General features: G+C 37.9%; 1 protein-coding gene across 5 annotated transcripts in view; it reads right to left on the reverse strand.

Moving 5' to 3' along the window:
• The window catches only part of SMARCA2 (SWI/SNF related, matrix associated, actin dependent regulator of chromatin, subfamily a, member 2), a 120061-nt gene that overhangs the window by 70604 nt on the left and 26032 nt on the right, over positions 1–23425 (reverse strand). For all 5 annotated transcript variants that reach the window (XM_055790263.1, XM_055790258.1, XM_055790259.1 and 2 more), the window contains 7 exons: positions 16539–16868; positions 15555–15656; positions 13014–13263; positions 6429–6555; positions 5023–5196; positions 4625–4798; positions 489–659 (listed from right to left, as the gene is read on the reverse strand). In XM_055790263.1, the coding sequence (XP_055646238.1) occupies positions 489–659; positions 4625–4798; positions 5023–5196; positions 6429–6555; positions 13014–13263; positions 15555–15656; positions 16539–16868 (1328 nt within the window). The remainder of the gene's footprint in view (positions 1–488; positions 660–4624; positions 4799–5022; positions 5197–6428; positions 6556–13013; positions 13264–15554; positions 15657–16538; positions 16869–23425) is intronic.

Here is a 23425-nt window from a genome sequence, read left to right on the forward strand (position 1 = left end):
ATAATAAACCTACGCAAGTTCTTTCCCTCTAGTCATTTCCAATGGTCCTACAAAATGGACTGAGCCAAGTGTAGAACGTGGAGGTTTAAAAAAGTTACTCTGTATGAAACAGTTATACAGACCAGACTTTTCCCATCTTCTGCATACAATGTTTTGGATCCACTGGATCCTTTTTGGGTACTTCAATCCTAATTTACATGTCACAGCCAATTTTGCCTGTAGCACAGAAAGTTTATCAGTGAATCAATGTTAACAGCCCACGATTTTCTAATCCTGCCTCCTTTTCACCTTCTTTGGAATTAATGATAGCAAATTTCTTACATATTTCAGTGGAGATAGATGAGTTCCTTCAGTGTGAAGAATTTGGCCATGTAAATGACTTTAGATACTTTGGTATGTGTATGTCAACTGGGTATCTCTACATTTATTAATATTAAAATTGGACTTGAAGGAGACATGGCCTAAAAATATCAGCTGTAATTACTTGCCTTCTTTCTTCTCCTTCTCTTCTTCTTCTCTTTGGCTGCTTGTGCCTGTTTATGCTCCCATACCAGGTTAGTCAAGTTAGCCACATACTCATCTGTCTGCTGCAATAGGTAGGCCAGGCGTCTATCTTTCTTTTGGTCAATCAGCTTGCGGTAGCCTTCTTCATCTTCAGCCTAGCAATACAAAATAGACACCAACCATGACAGAAATGCTTCCAAAGAAACACCAACCTACTCCCATTATCAACAATCATGTGTTATCTTAGGTCATTATGATCTGCATCGGGGGACAACTAGATGGGTAAAGATCATATGATCAGGCTCACAGGGTCATACATTTATGTTAACAGCTCACAGAATCTCAGAATTACAGAACAGTTTGGGTTGGAAGGGATCTTAAAGATCATCTTGTTCCAACCCCCCTTACATTGGCAAGGACATTTTCCACTAGATCAGGCTGCTCAAAGCTTCATCCAACCTGGCCTTGAACACCTCCAGGGACTGGGCATCTACAACTTCTCTGGGCAACCTGTTCCAGTGCCTCACCACCCCCACAGTAAAGAATGTCTTCCTTATATCTCACATAAATCTATCCTCTTTCTATGTAAAACAGACGTCCTCATCCTATCACTACGCTCCCTGATAGAGCCCCTCCCCATCTCTCCCGTAGCCCCCCTTTAAGTACTGGAAGGCTGCTATAAAGTCTTCCTAGAGCCTTCCCTTCTCCAGGCTAAACAACCCCAACTCTCTTAGCCTGTCCTCCTTGGAGACGTGCTCCAGTCCCCTGATCATCTACGAGGACTGCCTCTGGACCTGCGCAAGCAGGCCTATGTGCTTCTTATGCTGGGGCTCCAGAGCTGAACACACAAGGCTCTCACAAGAGCCAAGCAGAAGGGGAGAATCACTTCCCTCAGCCTACTGGTCATGCTTCTTTTGATGCAGCCCAGGATAAAATTGGCTTTCTGGGTTGCGAGCTCACACTGCTGGCTCATATTCGGCTTTTCATCCACCAATACCCTCAAGTCCTTCTCCCCAGGGTGGCTGAGAGTTACACTATCTGGAGACAGTAAGAAGAGGGATTATCACAGGGGTCAATCCTGGCGCATATTAACATCTTGATCAGTGACCCAGAGGAAGGGATGGAGGACACCCTAGTCAAGTTTGCAGATGACATGAAACTAGGGGAAGCTAGTCAATATGCGCAAGGGCTGGGCTACACTTCAGAAGGACCTGAACAGGCAGAGAAGTTGTACCATTTCAGACCTTAGAGGTTTTCAAGACTTGACTGAAAAAAGCCTTGAGCAACCTGCTTTGAACTCGATCTGACACTGCTTTGGGAAGGTCGTTGGACTAGAGCACTCCCTGTCAGCCTGAGTGACGCTGGGATTCAGGGACTCTATGTTTCTAAATATCTCCTACTCTCACAGCCTAATGATCAGAAAATCTAGAGCAGCTACGACAGGTAAGGGAGGAGGAAGTCACATCAAACAGATGTCTCCTACAGAGATGATTTTTCAAGAACATGTAGTGCAGGTAGCCCATACCCAGAGGAAGAACATCGGAGCTGGATGTGAACTTGCACTTAGTCATTTTTCCAATATCAATACAAATCTTTTTCTTTTAGGTGTTAGAAGAGAATTTTCTTTTGGGCAGATAATCATCTGTTATCTTTCCACTCTGATGTTATTTCATCTTTGACACAGGTCACTATCAGAGACAGGATTCACCAGATAAGCCATATCTCTGAGTCATTTTGGCAACTCTGCATCCTTATGGCACTGTGTTAAATGTTAAAGGTAAGACATACAAGGAAATACTACTTTCATGTGCTGTGAAGATAATAATGCAGCATTTGAGCATGTCAGAACAGAAGAAAAGCAGCAGAGACAGCTTTGTCAATTTTGGCTAAAAAAATAAAGTACATGATGCCTTATAAAAACCAAACATGAGTCAGAAACATTTTAAAGATGATAACTTTAGAAGACAGCATGCTAGGAGATTAAAAAACCCTTGTGCCTCTGTGGAGAGACATAAGAACTGCAGAAAGTTGACAAGAACAGCTGTAATGTTCAAACTGAGCTGGTAAAACTGCTTGTAAAATTCAGTTGTAATGCTCAACCATCAGAACTACAACACTCAAAACCTAAGTTGTTGTTAGTATTACTATTATTACTACTACTACTGAATATAGTCATTGCAATCTACTGCTACTACTACTAGTAGCAGTAGTAGTGGATACGCAGTCATCGTAATCTAGCCAAGGCACTGCCTTTACACATTCAAGCTTCTCCTGACAGTATCTTTTAAAATCATACCCGATGCCCATCCCTGCATATGGTATATATTACTATTAATGAGCTGTGACACAATCACCATTTCTAATCGCAGTCAATAAAGGACACTCTGTGGAATGAATTCAACATTCTGAAAAGATATTCAAAGAGTTTTAGCCACAGCACATTTTCCTAGACCACACCAAACGTCTGAGAGTAAAAGATTTTTGTAAAAACCGCTAATACATATGTGCAAGTTCAGAATTTATCACAACTGGACTAAAAATGGGCCAAATAACCCCACTAACATAACACACAGTTTGCTTTTGCAGAAGGATTTAATAGAGCAGCAGAGGAAAAGACTTCTGAGTACAAAGCCCCAAACTGAAAATGCCTATGAATTGCTGTATCTATGACAGCACCTAACTACAGCCTAGATGAAGGAGTCTTAGGACAAAGCACTGCTATTCTGGAAGCACTGGTATCCTGTGCCATTTCTGGACATTCAAATCTACTTTGTACGTTTCAGCAGTGGAGATCTTTATTATTTGTTACACTACATGCTGGGCTGACATAACCTCAACATTACAACAAACAAAAATATTTCTAAAATATCAAGTTTAGCTTTTTTTAAACCAGCTCTTTCTTTCTCTAATACTTAACATTTTTAAAAGCTTAGTTAGACTGCTGGCAATTATTAATTATAAAAAGTCTATAATGCTGATTACTATGTAATTTTAAGAAATGCTCTAGGGCCTAAACATTTGTTATTCTCTTATGCAAGCCCTTCATTTACATTTTACATGCAATGCACTTAAAGTTTTAATCATATTTAATTATGTCTACATTTTGTTTTGTGATTTTTAAATCAGTCCTTATTTAAATTCAGTCCTTATTCAGGGTGGGAACAGATTCTGGAAAGGAACTAGAGTTTTGTCTTATGTCTGCACCCACATTAGATACTTACTGTTTTTTGCCAGCATGTTTCAAAGTAAGCATGGCAATTCTAATTCAATTCTGTGTTTGTAAAGTGTTAATAAAATGTTAAAAAAGAGCTAACCAATATCTTGAAGAAATTTTTCCAACCCCATTTGCTAACATACTTGTACATATGCATTAAACTGCCTACACTTTAAATTCCAGAACTATTTCAATTCCTGAAATGTAGGCAGCCCACTGATTGGTTCCACACCATTCTGAAAAGACATGGTTATACAAAAAAACATTCTACTCCATCCTAAGAGTGATACAACTAGTACTGTGCAGGTGCACAGAAGGGAAAACTATGAAATTGCAGGAAGGAATATGGTCCTGCAGTGTTAATGGGTAGAACTGGCTGCTATGAATTTTCAAGATATATTCATTACTGCTATTGGTTATGTACTTTCACACGTGAGATCAGCTTTATGTAAAAAAAGTATGTGGTGTAATGCCGTGAACATGTTAATTATATGGAATCTTCAACACTAAAAACCTAGAAATAAAACACAGTCCAGTATTTATATAATGGACCAATACCCCTGCAATTACATAACAGTGTTAGTATATGTAGTTAATGAGATTAAGTGATGTTATACAGAAGTGGCCGTGCTAAGTTTTCATGCTGGTAGAAAACAACAATTACTCCCATCAAAAACCTTTAAAAAAGAAGTAGCTATAAGTGAAAATCAAGTGTCACATTCACTACCATCAACAGAAATACAGGTAATCAAGCTGTAGCAGTTTCAGATTTATACTTGTTGCATTATAGAGGCTTTATTCTTCAAAGAAAAAATATGTGTGTGACTGAGATGGCATATGAAATATTGAAAGGAAGCAGCATGTAATTTTACCTAAAATAACCATATTCCTTCCTCTACTTCTTACCATTAGTCTCCTCATTCTTTCTTTCTCAATTCTCTCAGTTTCTTTTTTCTGCTCACGCTCAGTGTTGGCATGCCAAGTTGCCACAGCTTTAGAAAGTTTCTGAATTTTCCCAGCAACTGACCGGTGGTACTCTTTAAAATCTTTAGCATGCTGCAGTATGCTATTCAGGTATTCCTAGGAAGAGAAACAAGTTAGTGCAGATGCTTGGGCAAAGCACAAGACTTAAAATCACAAACACGTAAGTTTTAATCTTACAATTTTCCAATTACTGATCACATGATTTAGGGTTTTTTTAATCTTAGAAACTTCAAAGGTAAATAAAATATTTAATAGAGAAGACACACAGCAAAGGAAGGTGCATTTCTGTCATGAGGCACAAAGCTAGTAAGTTAAAATACCTGATGCTTCTGCCTACGCTTCCTCTCCTGTTCTATCTTCTGCTGTTTCTCCAGCTTTTCCGTCATACGGGCCTCCCTCAAAGTCTGGCGCTTGCTTCGTTTGTAGGCTTTGGAGTTCAGTGCTGTCTCCAGCGTTGTGTCACGACGCATACAAGCTACTACCTCTTGTCTTAGCTACCATTGGGAAAAAAGAAATACTTAAAAAAAACATACGTAATTTTTAATACACAGAGGAACAACTTTAAACACTAGTATGGCAGAGTAAAGCAGTAACAGTCCAGAAGATGTACCAGCCTGTTCTTCCCTTTCCATTATGGTTCTGAAAAGATCCAGCATCTATACAGTTGCACCAGCTATATCTGTCTCCTTAAACAAATCTTAAGTCTCCATATGATGGCCAAGTGTTAAACACTCGTAATCATTTATTCCTGAATGATGCTGCCAGTGACTGTCCTGCTGCAACAAAAGGGGCTACCCAAGATGTTACACCATCAAAGTAATACATGACATATTTTCTTGAGCTGGACCCGAATGTAGCTGACAACTCATTTCATGGTCAGCTGCACAGGAGTCAGCAGGAAGAGACAAATGTCAAGGGCTCAGAACAGTATTGCCACAGTCCCCAGCAGTACAGCAGGGAGAGCCTACTGGTTTTCATCTGACCTCTGACAAAACTTCATTACAAAGGAATGCCAAGGGTAGAGGGAAGGAAGACTTGGACATCATGGTACAACTACTGCCAAGGCTTCTGTCAGGAAGTATTTCTGCTTGACCTGCCAAATCACATCTTTGTTCTTCCAAACTAGCTTGAAGTCTCTTGCCACTTCCAATGGCAAGAGGCCCATTACTCTGGCAATGTGATTCCTTTTCTAAAATTCATTTGGTGATACATGCGTTCAACATCCAACTTGTATCTTAGGTCTGATCTTGTTACACTTAATTTTCAAAGTCTCTGTGCCACAGTGGAAATCCTGGAAACAGATCACAGTGAAACAGCATACACAACATACAACTCTTCCTCAAACAAAGGGACACATGACAACTATATGAACTATATCCAGAAAGATATAGTTGGGATTTGTGTTGAAAATCATCTTGCCATCTGTCCAGCTCTTGTTTTGTCTTTGCACCAATGCCATGTTCATGAGGGAAGACACAGTTCTATGTTACATTTTAGACTGGTAGACAAAGCAGAAAGTTAACATAACTCTGTTGAACATTCTGTATCTAAAACAAAATAAAACTTGAGCATTTTGTGACTTGCTTATCAGTCAAGTTTGCTCTCATGCAAAGTCTCCTGCTTAGGCTCAGTGTCACTGCAAAATCTCTTGCCAATTTACTCTTTGCTACATGAACACATTTGGCTGTGACCTCTATGAGAATTTTCCTGAAGCAAAAGGCATTACCTGGCGCTGGAAATTCAGCAGCCTAAGTGCCTTCAACTCCACAGTAGCTTTGGTTCGCAGATCAGGGGGCAGAGAACCAGGCAAGTTCTCCAGTTCCTGGATTCTGTGAGCAATTCGAGCCTGAAGCCTAAGTAAACAGAAAAGAGGATAAGACACCAGAGGAAATCTGTAAGTGGTTATCAAAATTATACAGTAAAAATAGGCAATTTATTTCAGGCATTTATTTCACTTTTACTACTTGTTTCTGAACTAACAGGCTTTTGCAGACATGACATTAGGTAACCTTTTCCACTTTGAAAATAAATTGTCAAAAACTGAATATACCCCTTGGCCCTTCCTTTAATTTTGACTAAAACTATACATATAAAAAGAAACTTGGGGAATTTTATTTTATTCATACTATACAGGATTCTGCTTTCAAGCTTCTTGCATGGGTACTATTTTATGCACAGTGTAGTCAGTGATGACACAGACAGAACTTTCTTTAATATCTGGAATTATGCTTCCTTATTTTATTGACAAATGAAAAGTTCATTAGTAAAGTATTCAAACATACATAGCTGTTACATTATAAATCAGATTCTATTTCATTCTTCCTTTACAAGTCAATTTTGCATTCATTTGCAGATTCAAGAGAAAGAGAAAGAATAATGGACAAGCCAGACAGAACTTTTTCTTTGCTATTTTTTACATTGAAAACCAAGATCAAAGAGCTAACATTACAAATTTTTGTGGTTTATTTACAAGTATTTCTGGGAACTGCAAATTTTGCCAAGGTATTAAAACAACAGACCCCAAAATTTTAAGTTATCCAAAAGTTGCATCTAAGTTCAACTGAATCAGTGCCCTCCATTTCCAAAATGCAATCAAAACCAAACACACACATGCCCTCTCCCCCAAAACCAGAGTCCTCTCTCTCCCAAAATCAAAAACTTAAAGGCCCAGGAATAGGAAGGTATGTCATCTTCCTACATTGCACAGGCCTCAAAATTTCCCTTTTCTTTACTGTCACATAGCACAAAACATCAGATCATGTCAGGAAAAGATGTCTGCTGCTGTTTTCCTGTGATGAGGACTTTGGAACTGCCCTAAAGAGAGAAAGAAAATGCTTTCTATATGGCTTCTTTGCATATAGTGATTACTCCCACCTTGCCCTTTTGCACCTTCATCACTCCACAGTATTAGCACAGTGACATAAACTCTCATACACTCAACATATCAGCTGCACAGCTGGAAAGTAGATCACACATCAAGTAAAATGGCTGTGCCTGATACAGAGTCAGAACAAATCAAAATATTAGTATCTCACAGTAACTGTAAGTATTATGATTTATGTATAACCTGAAAAGCAAATGGAATCACTTGTACAGTTGCAGACAATATCTCTTCTGTAACAGTACTCCTTCCTAAAACTTCTAAACTTCCTAAAACTATGCATTTTTTTTGTATTACTGAAAGACTTTTGAAGTTCCTGGAACAACAAAAAGGAGGTGATGGTGCATTACTGCAGAGGGACTAACTTTGGTGTCCTTAACACAGCAGAAAATTGAAGCATAATTAGGTTAGTTAAGCTCTTCATACAGACTGAAAATTAAATCAAGAAGGGTTATGTCCTAATATGAGAAAGCTCTATTACAGACATCCCAACTCAAGTGAATGCAATAACTACTTGAGGTGTTTCCCACCACAGCCACCCTCTAATCCTTAAAGAGTATGACTGCAGTTTGTTGGGCTATTGCTATCTTCATAGAAACATACTAATAACTATTAGGTAAACAGAATCCAAAGAAAAAAGTTTCCTACATGCTTTTTACAAGCACTTGAAGGACATAATCTCACCATTTGTTTTAAAGATATATTTAACTAATCTTTGCAGTTAGCAATTTATCTTCATCCATGCAGAAAGCAGCTAGTGCATCTACACAGAGACCTCTTCACAAAAGAAGTGATGCACACCTCTTCCTTATTACAGCAGAGGTTACGCTTGCACATTCAAACCTGGACGTCTTGAACACTTGAACATCCATGCAAAACTGCACAGATGCCATGCAGTAAGCCATGAAGATACATAAGAAAAGACTTTGCAGGTAACAGAAAGAAACCATCGACTATCTGTAGGACACTAGCAAGCCTATTTTTTTTTAATTAGCAATAAGATGGAAAAAAGCCCTTCCACATAATAGAACAAGTTTAAATTACACACATTAGTAGCTTTAAGAGATCTATTCAGTGAAATCAAATGCAGCACTTTGTTTTTAAGAAACTGTTAAGAAGAGTTTTATAAAAGCACAGTATGAATTTTTCATTCTAGCTAGATTTCAAGGAACACAAGTTTAACAGCTCTCCACATGAATAATTTAAATTTCTTATATGGACAAGAATTTTGCATATCTAAGTTTCTTTTTATCCACCTTTAGTTATAAAGAAATTAACAACAATTATCATATAAACTCATCTCAAATCAACATATGTTACAAATAGCTTCTCAGCACAACCCCGTGAATTTGAGAGTAACATTAACTCCCCATTTTCTTTCTCTTTCTTAATATACACTGGAGCCTTTTTTATAATCAGATGAAGGCTTTTCAGGGAGAAAAAGCAGTCTGCCAGTGTTTCATTAGATTCAAACCTTTTTCAGGTCCCACAATCTGTTAATAGATGTATTACTGCTTTTCCATCGGTACTGGTCTATTTAACACATGGTTAATGAATGAGAACATTATACTGTACTTCTAAGCACCTATTTGATTAATTGTTTGATGAAACAAACTATCTAACTTCCTAGTAACAAAGAAAGGAAAAAAAAATGCTATGACTGGAAAAAAAAATAAGTGGAATGTTTTAACAGCAAAACTAAAGTATTTCACGTTTAAAATATTGTTCTGTAAGACATGCTCTAATACATAAATCAAGCTCCCCAAAAATCTGCCAATTAGTACTTCGGACGCATGTATACAAGAGAGGTGGCCAAACACTTTAGCAATTAACTTTTTATCATGTAGCTCATGAATCAGCACTCAATTACTGTCTCCCCAGCAGCACACTTTGCACCTTTAGTCCAGAAACACCACGTTTGGGTCATTGTTGCTGTTTAACCCTTGCCAGCAACTAAGCACCACATAGCCACTTGCTCTCTCTCCCCATGCCCCCCATAGTAGGATGGTGGATGAATCACAAGGGTAAAAGTGAGAAAAAAGCCTCATGGGTTGAGACAAAAACAGTTTAAAAAGAAATTATTTTTTAAATTTAATGAATATAGAGAAAAACAAAAACAAAGAGAGAGGAAAATAAAACCCAAGAAAGATTAAGCAATGCAAATGAAAACAATTGCTCACCATCAAACTATCAATGTGCAGCCAGTCCCCAAGCAGCAGTTCCCTGCCAACGCACTCAGCAATAAAATGAGGGGTATGCTCAGGTACTGAGTATCCCTTTGGTAAGTTAGAGTCAAATGTCCCAACTGTGTCCACTCCCACCTTTCCATGTATCCCCAGCCTACTTGCTGACCAGGTGGTCTGAAGAAGAAAAGGCCTTCAGGCTTCATAAGAAGGACTCAGCAACAACCAAAACATCAGTGTCTTATCAACAACATTTTCAGCACAAATCCAAAACATAGCCCTATCCTAGCATTCAACTTTATCCCAGCCAAAACTAGTACATGCCTTGAGTAAACCTAATCTGTTGTTTTCAAGAATTCCTAAAGTATTCAAAGCTTACACTTTCTCACAGTAAGGCAGTATAACAAAAATTTTCTTTTGCGTCTAACTTTACATTTGAAATATGACTCCCTAAAATACCTGTATGATAATTCTGTCTTTTCACAAAAACGAGTAATTCAGTTTTCTAAGTATTTCAAAGTATAATGCCCCTCTATTAAAGAAGTAAACTACTGAGAGATCTCAATAGAAAACCATTTCATAAAGCTTCTGCTAACTTCACTGGTTTCAAGATACAAATGTTTGTATTGGTTTTTTCTACTCCCTTTTTACGAAGAAAGTGTGAATACATCACAATTTTGTATTAAACTTGCCTATATTAAAGCTAAGTCTAGTACTGTCCAAAGCACAAAAGCTGTTAAATTGCTTTTTTCAAAGCTTTGGTCTGATGTTACTTACACCGTTCTACATAATGAAAAGACTTCCAGAACTTCTAAGCATTCTGGTACACAAAGCAAAAACAAAATCCAGCAGTGTTAAAGATAAAAGAAGCCTGGATCATTATCTATATGCTACCATAAAAAATAAAACCCTTCTGATGCAGAATTCCTACCAAACTTCCACCTCACTTACTCTGCCAACAAGATCAAGTTATTTAGAATTTAATGGACATGCTGTATCTGCAACTGGTTCTCCTGAGCAGTAAATGCAACACTGCTATTTTGTGTCACTCCTCACTTTCCTCTACTTATGCATACTAAGACATAACAGTTTGGAACACATTGTAAAATGGAGCAGGACTGGAAAGAGGAGGAGTAACAATTAGAGGTTAACTGATGCAGGGAAGGTTATACTGAAGTGGCTACATGATTCTTGCTCAGGTTAGTGCTACAATTCTTCACTCAGAGCAACTGTAAAACCATATAATGGTGGTTCTACAAGCTTTCTGAAAAAAGGGTTAGAAAACAAGTTATTGCTCAATGGCTATTCAGTCCTAAGATAAAAAGGGTAAGAGAGGATGCCACAGCAACATGATAATACATTACTTAAGCATTATCTTACACAAAAAGTAAGAGCTTCTCTGGAATCAAAACCTTGACTCTGGACACAGCACCACATGCTAAAACACTTCCTGGTGTTTTACTTTCATAAAGCAGAAGTCATTAAACCAGTCTTCAGTGAGATCACCATCCCTTTTAGCTACTTTTCCCTACAAACTTACTGTTACAGTAACTAGAAGATGCATCTGTGACAGTATGCTCCCTTCTTGCCCCACCATCTCCCATCCTGACCTGACAATGAACAACCGTATTCAGCTCCAGCTGGAGCCGGGCGTTTGACTGGAGCAGCACGCCTGTCTCACAGAACACATAACGGGTGCAGCCCAACAAGCAAAACAACTGAGTGACGGCCGGGCTGCGGCGGGGGCCTCTCAGCCTGGTGTTGCTTCTGTGAGGGCCAGGAAGACCCCGCACAGCTGTGACCATCAATCTGGGTCCGCACCCAATCCTCCCCGCTCCGCGCTGAACCATCGGGCCCAACCGACCTTCCCGAACTGACACCTTGCTAAGGGCCAGTCGGCACACAGTGACTGACAGCCCCACCTCACCACGAGTGTAAAATCTGGCAAGTTGGAAATTTTTTCCCCCCAGGGACAAGAACTCTAACTACGGGGTGGGTGGATGGGCCTGGACCTCTCTCCTCCCCAAGCAGGGATGCCTCCTTGGCAAGGTTTGCACCTCCGACTACGCTGGATGTTACCCGGGATAATACTACTAACAGCAGCGCTGTACTTTCAATTCAAGCTCAAATTTTGCAGTAAGTGTATTTATCAATGGCAATTCTGAACTTGTTCCATTTGTTGCCTTAATGAAACATCTGGGTTTTTTTCAACTTTGCCAAACAGTTTCAGTGAGAGTCCTTAAACTGGGCTCTGACAGGCAAACGTTAACTGGTGAGTGGCTGTATGCAGTTAGACTTAAACTCGCTGACCAAGTGTGAGACTAGGATTGGATCTAGCAGCACCTAGAGTCCCCTCTGAGGAGAAATTTAGAAAGGAAGGGGACCCTCTCCGAACCTTGTGACTCAATGGAGGGCTGTCTCCCCACCACCCCCAGCTACTCATCAGACTCATAATGTGACAGCATCATCAATCCAAAACAAGCAAATATGTTAAGTGCAGTTTCTTTCCTCTGACTGATAATGATCAAGAACATATTTTAGGTGCAGGTCAAGATCCTTCTGCCCTGCAGATTCTCACGGTCAACTGTTTAACAGCCTTGTTGATGGGAAGAGGGGAGAAGTCTCTTTCTAACACCACAAGAAACGCCATCCTCTATACTTTGTAATGAATATAATTCACCACCTAATTAAGGCACTCAGGAGGCAACTTTTAGAGATCATTCTTCCTGTTAACCTTCTTTTTAAATCTTGTCTGTGACACCATTAATATTGTCTCTACATTTTGGTAGTCCAACCAACCCCATTATCACTAATAAAATTTGGTTTTGCTGTGCCCATTAACTCATCGGCCTTTTGACCTCCATTTCTAGCTTCCCTTCTGTTTATAATTCTGAAAACTTCCTGCATAGAACTGGTTTCTCTGTAGACTGTATACAACGATTTTGTTTTCCTAACTTTCGCTGTTTGCAGCATCCAAGTAATACACTAACCCAGCAGAGCCCTTGAGCCTGTTTTGAACTTATCTGGTTTTCAGTGATACTGCCTGTACATTTTAGTAGTTCGTAACTTGGGGTAGAACTAAATCACTACTTGGTTTGACATTTTGTACTTTGCTTTGATATGGTCTTTCTCTGCAGACTCAACATTATACTATTATCACTGCAGTAGCTGATTGCAAGGAGTTTCAGCTGAGAAAGTGAAAAACAACCGGCTGCATAAGCATTTGATTCATGCTACTCTCTTTTACCTATATTCACGTTCTTGGAGTATTTCAACAGGATCCAACCCTTGTGGCTTCTGGATAGGGCTGATGCGATTCTGCTTTTGTTGCAGCTGAACGATGGGTGAAGGCTGTCCAGGTGGTGGCTGTGGTACAGAAGGGCCAGGCATGGCAGCAGCAGGCTGGGCAGCAGTGGGGGCAGGAGAAGGCCTCCCGCTAGGGGGGGGTGCGGGAAGCTTTTGCTGCGCGTTGGAGACGCTCACATCTGGGGCTTGGCCTGAATCATAAAAAGTACTTATTCATAACTTGAAATACAGAACACAGAAAGAAAATCAAGATGGCTTCTAAAGACAGAATGTGAAGCTGAGGCAAACATTCAAAATCACCAGTAAGAGCACACTGAGACAGACTGCACTCCATGTTTTAAAAAAACATACTAAAATGCAAGTATAGCACACATTGCAGGAAGTCCTGCAAAGAAAAACAAAACACCTGAAACTTAACGATGGATGTAATTTTTTTCCCATTCCTGCTGACTTCTAATTCTAGCATTAGAAGTAAAACAGCTCTAGAACTGATTTTGTGCAAGTTTAGGACTTCATTCCCATGTTCACTACCCTTGCACCACTTAAAAGTCATCTATAATCACAACCTGACAACAAGAACAAGCAGGTCTGCTTCTAGAGCTCTATCAGAACTAGATAGCTGTAATAAAATTTCTACAACTGTACTCAGAAGTACCTATCATATATGAATAGCCTTTGTTTTGCTATGATCCCCTATTAATAGTATTTAAGTATTTCAAATACCAGGAATTCAATTACTGTTTTATCTTACAGCATTCTAATAGTCTTAAAAATTAACACCTCAGTTAACATGAAAATAGTATTTGCCATTGATGGACACTAAGGGTCATAGATTTCAGCATGCCATATGACAACAAGCTACCCATACATTCAGATGTTCACAAATTGTCACTGACAATAAACATTGCAACAATAAAGATGTTACTTTATTGTCTGAGGAGTCACAGTAATTTAATGTTAGGAAAAACAACTACAAAGTACACCTGCAATCTAGTCATCAACCTTAATTGAACCTTAATTCAAACCTTAATATCCTAAAATCCATATAAAAAGATTCCTTCAAAGATCACCATATGTCATTCACCTATCTGCATCAAAGTCCAGAAAAGGCACTTGAGCACAAGCTGTAGATTCTGTATTTAGCAACACTGCATTTCAGCTTATAAAAAATACGTAAAACAAAGCCCACCAAAAGGCTCTCTGTAGTCTCAGTTTTCAGGGAATCATGCAAATTGAATTGTAAAACAAACACTACCATGAACAACTGCGTAATGAATAAAAAATAAATATAAAGAAATAAGTACAATCTTTAAAAATGTATCAAATAAAACCTCCAAACAAATAAAGTAAGGACAGACAATTTTTTTCTTATGAAAAAAACAAGCAATGAAAAAAGACAAGCTGTAAGATGCTTAGAGTTAAACAGGACAGAGATATTATTATTGCATACTGGATTATTTAGACAAAACTATCCATCTAGCAATTCTGTGTAACTACCAGCATTTTTAGTAGCAGTTTAAGCTAGAATGCACTGTGTCAGGTAAACTCATATACACAACCTCTCAAGAAACACTTTTCCCCCTCATTCTTATCCTGCTCAAATTCTAAGTATTCATTGGGAGTATTCCAAGAAAAGTAATTCTACATCTGATTATATGTTAGTATTTAATCTGTTATTTGTAACTAATGACAGGGAATTTTTTTATGGCCTCAATTATCACAGAGTCATAACTCCCCAGATCTACCCACAAACAACAACATGGCATAACATTTCTACAGTATGAGAACCCTCTGTTATTTGTAATCCTGTGTTACTGTATTTATTTTTAAATCTCTCTAAAAATAACCACAAAACTTCAAACAATATATATTACTAGGGATTTCTAATTCTTTTCAGTACAATACTTCTTCCACTCTACTTTCAAACAACAAAATCAGCCAGTAAACCAAAATCTGAATGATTTGGTTCAAAATCTGGTCATCATGTGGGGGAAATAAAGTTACACTGTTCATGAGAGTTCAAAGACTACACTGAACTTCCAAAGCAATCCAAATACAAAAAAAAAAAAAAAAAAAAAAAAAAAAAAAGAGCAACCTAACTCTACCAGGGTTTGAAAATACAGTAGCAAAAACCATGGTTGAAAGACAAGCTTGCTGCAACTAAGCAGGCTCAGAACATAAGTTATTAAGTAGATTTTATGGATGTCCCTCAGGCAGCTTAAGTATTTCATTCTGATTGTAAAAAGGTGCTTCATGTTCAGGCTGCCTAGCAATTGCAGTAACTTCACATGGTCAAATCATTCATGCATGAACAAATGGTCAGACTCTCCTCAATTCAAGTCCTAGGCACAGTAAAGGTTACGCTAATTTTCTGCACACCTTTCTACCTTCCCTTTTTTCCCCCTGCATCTTTTCCCCAAACTCTACCCACAACGTTTAACCATAACTCTGTATGTGACATTAGCATTATACTCCACTATACCTTCAGTCCAAGTTTTAGGGGTAATGGCAGCTGTATGTCCAGGCATCCCTGGAGCAGGCCCTGGTCCAGTTGCAGCACCAGTCATTGTATGTAACCCAATGCCTGCAATTTGACAGAGGAAAGAAACTTACTAACTTACAAAGCATTTCCAAGTATTCAAAAATTATTTTGCTTTCTAGCATGCTAGCGTATTCAGGCAAGTAGTATTTTTCTTCATTAAATATGGATTTAAGTAGATTTTATTGTGAAAAAATGTATGTAATAAAGCATATTAAAATAATCTCCCAAAAAACCCTTATTCAGCAGCAAAGCCATGTCTACCGAAATGAAGTGACTAGTGAAAATATTAAAATCACTACTAAAAATAAAATAGTGCCATCTTAACCCTCGATTTCTAATGCAAACTCAGTAATGGAAGTGTTCAGAAACTAATAGGTGCAGGGTGCTTAACGTAACAGTTTTCTTTGGACCAAAATGCACTTGCTTATTGCACTGTCATATGTATTTTCACCAGGAGAAAAAACAAGAACATTTTCTTTTCCTTATGTTTTTCACTTGACAGCACACTATACATGGTTTGTTTTACTTTAAACAACCTAAATAACCAGTCAACTTGCTGCAGATTTTTTATCTACTTTTCTGCGTAGTGACAGGAGACTGAAAATTCACTCCAAGGAAAACAGTAAAATTGCCATCAGTAAAGTACAATTAACATGCAAAAAATGTCAAAATCAGGATGGACGCAGTATTGCACAGTGAAATCACTCTCATTTCAGTTTCGACAATAACCTATTAATAAATACATGTGTTTTATGCACTTGCTCAGGCTTAAAAACAAAGGCTGCTGTTCACTTAGATGCCAGAATACAGTCCCAAGTTAGAGCCCTGCACAGCACGCATTTTTTAATTTTCCACAAGTAAAAGTTCAAGAAAGAACTAAAAGAGAATTCCCTGTGCAATGACACAAGGCTTAAATGCACTTACCAGACTGTCTGTTGAAGGCACTGGGAGGCTGCTGCTGTTGAATGCCAGGCAGAGTTCTCTTCCCCTGAACAGCAAGCTGGAGGTTTTCTGGTAAAGGCTGACCTCTAGCTAACATTTTGTATGCTAGAATCTGAGCTCGCAACTGATGCAGCTGTACAGGGCTGAAAGGGGAAGGCCCTCTGTTAGGTTGATTCATAACTTGTGGGTCTCCTGCTATTATGGGTCCTGGCTGGCTGGGAGTCATCTGGGGTGGAGTTGGACCTCCTCCAGACATTGGACTGGACACATGCTCTGCTGCTCCAAGTGGAGATGGGTGTGGAGACATATAACCTAGAACAGGTAAGAGGATCACAAACTTACCTCTCTGGTTAGTCAAATATAAATTCCATCAAATTTCTTAAACAGTACATAGAGTATAAAAATGTCTCTCTGAACTCAGGATAGCAGTAGTATTTTCTGCAAGATCAAAAGCACAATCTGAAGTTCCCTGGGATATCAAGAAAGCCTCATGAGCTATTCTTTGAGAAGAACTATGATTATATAGTCCATTAATTCCTAAAAATAACAATTACCCTCAAATTTGGAGTAAGACAAACTAAGACATGAAATACAATACAGAAGCATGAGGATGTGGTACTGTTTCACTACAATGTTGGACAAATACTTCCTTGTGGAACATATGCAGTGAATTCTGCCTATTTTGCAGCTTAATATTGTACATTTATTTTGACACACACACATCAAGGAATACCCATTCACTGATAAAGAACCTCATTGCCAAAACTCACCAACATACAGAAATAGAAACAGATGGTATTTCTGTACAACTGCTCTTTAATTTATACAGAATAAAGGTTTGAGCCCAACAAAGAATGTTCAATATCTTTTACCATCAGCATGCTCAAGAACTTGGAACATCAACTGCAACCACAAAAATCACCTTCTGAAGAAGCTGCTGAAGACTGTGTTACTCTATAAAGCTCCAACAGAGCAAGCACAGTCCTGAAGTGAACAATGCTTGTATCTCATTATAGCTCTTGTGAATGCAGAGTTTGAAGTTCAATTACACTTCATATATATCTCCTTGAGCTTCACAATGCATCCATGAAAAGAGATGGCATAGATTTTTGGTGAGATTTCCAAGAATATGTATTGTGTCAGAGAAAAAATATGAAAAGCAATCCTTCAGGTAATGCACAACAAACAACTACATTTCAAAGATGTCCACCAAGAGGGAAAAACGTATCTACCTGCTTTACTTTGGCATTGTGGAGCACAATGCCCACTCCAATTTGAAAAGCCTAAAAACCCCTCATAACAAAAATCAAGAAATCTTCTGGCTCGCTTCCAGATTCTTAGTAAGCCACAGATCACTAAACTCCAAAGTTCATGCCACAGTTCACAGTTCTGTGCCACCAAATCTACTCTTCCTCCACTCTTCCTGACACTTTGAAGTGAAACTACGTCAATTTCATCTATCCAGATCACAGAAACAAGTAATTTTGCCCTCTCTTTAGCTTCATTGTCCTTATCAACCCTTCAGTAAGGGCAACATAGGCAATACGTCAAAGTAGCCTCAAGTCTTCTGAGATGACAGCACCTGTAAGTCACTAGAACTTATACAAGTGGGTAGATGAGAGAGCTAAAGAACTCAAAGTCCATCAATACTGAAATCTGGGGATGAAAATATTCTACAATGAAGTAAAGGTTGTAAATGCCTGAGAAAAAGGACAAAAAGAGGATTTCAGCTCTTGTATAAAAGGAAAATAAGGTAGAAGTAAAGCAGGGAAAAAAGGGTTTTGGGATGCGAAGAGACCAGACAAGACAGAAACAAACACATTGAGGTCAATCTTGTAACTAAAGATGATGATGACAGGAAAGGAAGAAGACTCTAGCAAGAATAAGAAAAATTAAACAGTTCAAGAGAAAAATAGGGAAGTGAGGTGAGAAGTTCAAGGAAAAAGGAGAAAGAGACCTTAAAAAGTTAAAATTACTGAAGTTATTGACCAGGTCAATATAAAAGTTGTTTATACATTCATTGGTGGTGATAAAATTTATGATAAATAACCATAAGTTCACTCCATTATTCATCTCCTTCCACTAAATTACCTTTGCCTCATTTTTTTTTAGAGTGAAAGATACAAATCCCTCTTGCTGAGCACACTGCTTTAAAAGAACAACCAATATGTCACAACAAAAATCAAAATACACAACTGCACTATTGTTTTATGCTGTAAAGTGGGGTTTATGTTTATCCATTACTATCACATTTCTAAATCTCAGAATTTACATTAAATAGCACCTACTTTGAATTACATTGGTTTCGAAATTGTCTTTCAAAGGTGTCTTTCCCCCCTGAAGTTACATTGTCCAAGCTATATATTCCTCAATCACTGCCGGATGTCAGACCCAGGATCTTGAAATCCATCTGGACTATAAAAATCTAAAACTGTGGTGCAAGATATTGAGCACTTGTTTTCAATGCTGACAGTTCCAGCTGCAAGTCTGTGACTATGTTTTGCAGAGAGTTTTTAGAAGCAGGCATATTGAGCTTTCTAGATTAAATATTACTTACACTTTCTCTCTCCCAAAGTCCTATGCATCAGGATTCTTGGCAATAATAGGAAACTAGGCTTGACAAGAGTAAGAATGAAAACAAAATTCCAATAAAATATCTCAGGAAAGAACAAAAGCCTTCCAAACTTCTTGTAAGGGCTCTAAAACGTGGCATTTATAGAACAAAAATTTTGTGATGCTATATGGAAATTTTCCTTTTAAAGTTTGAAAACTTTCAGATGATTTAGTGGTGTGATGATACACACTGTCACAAGGCTGTCCTAATAAAATCTCCATACCACTTGCATTTTTCCTATCTTATTACACATACTTCCATACAAGTGAGCATGCACACATGGGTTTTGAATAAGGACACATGAAGAATCACAAATATTGAGTTTAACCTGCATATGTCATAAAAGGAAAAAAACCCTAAAGACACGGTCCACAAGAATTTTTACTATATAGGCAAAGACAGACACTTTTTGAACTTCGCAAACACACATTCATCTGCTATGAAGCACTTCAAATGCATTTTTCCACAGTAAGTATTCAGCAGGTTTTTAAGTACCTACCTCATTGTTACTTGCTGCACTGCTGAGTACACCTTACTCTAGAATTTCCACAGATTTTTTTTCTATACTGCATAAACCATTTCTGTTTAATTTAACCTTCAAAATGAAAGATGGCACAAGCAGTGAATAATAAAGTTGTAGAACACTCACAACAGGAGAGTTCTATGTGCTTTCAAAGGGCAACAGATAACCTTTAGTTCTGAAAAATACATGAAGTAGGATACCCAACACCAGGAAAGGGAGGCCAAACAGCCCAACCCACCATTTAAAGTCATGGTACCTTCAAAGCTTTATGAGAGGTTTCTCCAGGTCTTATGTAGGTAAGTTCTGAAAATCTCCAATGATGGCGACTCTTAATCACTCTCATGATTAATATTCTTTCCCTTAAGTCCCATCAGAACTTCACTTACATAATTTGTGATCATTACTTCTTCTGTTTTTGCTATGCACCTCTGAGAAGAGTCTGGTTCTGTCTTCTCCATAATCCTTCAATGGGTTGTCAGAAAGGCTACATCAGAAATCTTTCTCAAATTTTCAGCAGTTAAGAAGCACTGCCTGCATAATTAGCAACACTATTTTCATCCCACTATGGTATCAACTTATTCCACAGAAATACATCACAGTATGTCATAAAAAATATATATTCTTTACAGTATTGACACTGGAAGAAATCCTAATTCTAACACTTTACCAAACACAAGTATTACTGGAGGGTAGACTGGATAAAAAGTTTCTGCTTTAATTGCTTTTAATTTCACTTAAAAGAAGAAAAGAACATCTTCCTCGTTTGTTTTAAAGCTGAAGATCCAGACAGCTAAAAATTGGGAGATTATTATTTTGTCAGCTTTTAATGCTATAACAAAAGAGAGCAGAACTCATATGAATTCTAAATCCTGGAAATTAACATTAGAAAGTTTCAAGGTTTTACTAGTTCAAAAACTGGAATATTCACAGAGGTCTGGACTCCGCACTAAAAATCAGGAAGACCTAAATTATGAAAGTGTCCGAGAACCATATATGTCAAATCTTCCTGCTAAAACTGATAGCAAGAGTATATTTTTACTCAAAAATGTGACTGCAAGAGAATTTTTGGATAAGAAAGATATAGGTAGGAATGAAGAAATTTAGTTGTGTAAGTCATTTATGTTAACTATCACTTCAACCACCAATTAAAGTTAATTCTTTAGAAAAATAAGGAATCAAGTACATGGCCACAATACACAGTAGGAAAGCATAATGTCTTGGAACACAGGGGAAAATATGTTCATGTTAGACTGAGACTACAAACTTTCTTAAGGTAAGTGAAATATAACATTTCCCTGTTGGTAATGTGACCAGGATTAACACCAGTTCTTGTGAAACTCCACAAAGAGAAAGAGAGACCCCGCAATTCAAAGTAATTTAAAAATGGGCCTGTAGAAGTAAACTGTTGAGAGGTCTTATGCTGGCAGGCAGATGGATAAGGTGACAGATCTTTTCTCATCTTTAAAAGGCTGAAAGTGATCAGAAAAGTAAGTGCAGCTAATTTAACAACAGTAGGGCAATGAACATTGTTTGTGTACTAGCAGTAATTTGGTGAATTCTGTAAGTTAAACTTAATCAGTGTATCTTTGTAACAAGTCCAACAAATACTGCATGATAATTAAAAAAATATACAGATCAAGTCCCAGAACCTTAAATGCCTGCAGTGCTTATGTTTCCACTTACAAATAGCCATCAAATACACCCAAAGTGTTGAAACTGGCCTGCATTTCACTGCTGTATCAAAGTAACTGTATTTAATTTGCTCCAAATTCCAGAAAAACACAGATTTTTTTTTTATTTCAGCCCATTTATATGTTTTTATAAATTCTTTCTAACAAAAAATATTTAATTTTATATAAATACTTGGCTTGTCTTTGCAGTTTCTCCCCATTCCTCTCACAGAGTCAAATCTAAATATAATTTTCATCTTCTGGATAACTCTGTTCAGCAGTTTAACAATTTACAGTAATTTTCATACTTCTCATACCAATACTGGGTTTTTCAGCACAGTTCATTCAGAGAGGCTGAAGGCAGTTTCTAACACAATTCAAATTCAGTTAAGTGTAGTAAGATTGCTATCTAAACAGCTAGATATAAAGTTGGAGCAACGGATTCTCCTTTCATTTAACCCATCAGCATTAAAAGAAAGGTATTAAGAATAAACAGGGACATCATTGTGCCTAAGTTCAAGAAAAGAAAACTGGTCACCAGAAATACTCAGGAATGTTACCCTTTCTCCAATTTGGCAGCAAGACTGGAAAGGAGCAACTGTTGAGTAGAAAGATACCAAGTCAGAATATTTTTCCTCATACACTGGCATCAGACTTCTGAAAACCATCCTATTGCAGTATGACTGCAATAAAAATGTGACAGTCTGCCTAAACTAGTAACAGATTCTTTCTCCATGGCTAGCATCCAACTGAGCACCAAGAAAAAAACCCACCAGAATCTAAATAATAAAGTTGCATACCTTATTTTAGTAATTATTGTTAGTTAAAAACCTGTAAAAAAATCTCAGAGCAGCATCTCTTGAACTTCCATTCAAACAGTGAATAAGCATTTACAAGCAAAATGACAAAGTTCTTGCAGATTTAGCTTAAAAATGTTTGGTTTGCTCATTAAAGTAAGTCACCTCACCTCATAAAGGGCCAGTTAATTATTTCTTAATACAGACTGTAAGAATCAAACCTTGCAAAATTCTATATTAATTTGTTCTTTGTAAGTTCAGTGGTCTCTATTTCAAGATTGTTCATTCACAACTGCACATTTGATTTTGTCGTTGTTTAACTCCAGACAGCAACTAAGGATCATGCAGCCACTCACTCCACCCCAATCCCACCATGAGATGAGGAGGAGAACTGAAAAAAGGTAAAACCCATGAGTTGAGATAAGTACAGTTTAGTAATTGAAATAAAGGAGTAATAATAATAACAACAACAACAATTGTAATGAAGAGGGAGGGAGAGAGAAGAATAAAATCCAAGAGTTAAAAACCCACAAGTGATGCACAATACAACTGCTCACCACCCACTGACCGATGCCCAGCCAGTCCCTGAACAGCGCTCAACCCCTCCTGGCCAACTCCCCCAGTTTATATACTGAGCATGACGTTCCATGGTATGGAATATCCCTTTGGCTAGTTTGGGTCAGCTCTCCTGGCCATGCTCCCTCCCAGCTTCTTGTGCACCTGCTCCCTGGCAGAGCTGGGGAAACTGCAAAGTCCCTGACTTAGGGTAAGCACTGCTCAGCAACAACTAAGGCATCAGTGTGTTATCAACATTATTCTCATATTAAATCCAACATACAGCATTGTACCAGTTACTAAGAAGAGAATTAACTCTATCCCAGCTGAAACCAGGACAGATGTACATAAATTATATCTATAACTGCATGTGCAGCTTGCCAATATATTTCTAATTTATCACCCACATTCATAAGCACATATTTTATGAAATTCCTGCTTTTGTACTTGAGACACACTTTTGCAAGACCTTCTTCTTCTAAAAATTACTAGAGACTGCTATTGGAACATTTGACATTGAAATGAAAATTATTTTTGTAATCAGTTCCAACTGTAAACTGCATACAGGACTACTGCCTATGCATTTATCACAACTGTTCCACTCAGAGCTCTAAGAACAGCATCATTTTATGAAGACTATTCATCTTCCCATCTCAAAGAATTAAATACATTGTTTCCTCCACTAGCTTACTAGCTCTTCTCAGAATCTT

Source organism: Falco peregrinus, chromosome Z, assembly GCF_023634155.1.
Source record: "Falco peregrinus isolate bFalPer1 chromosome Z, bFalPer1.pri, whole genome shotgun sequence".
Classification (NCBI taxonomy): domain Eukaryota; kingdom Metazoa; phylum Chordata; class Aves; order Falconiformes; family Falconidae; genus Falco; species Falco peregrinus.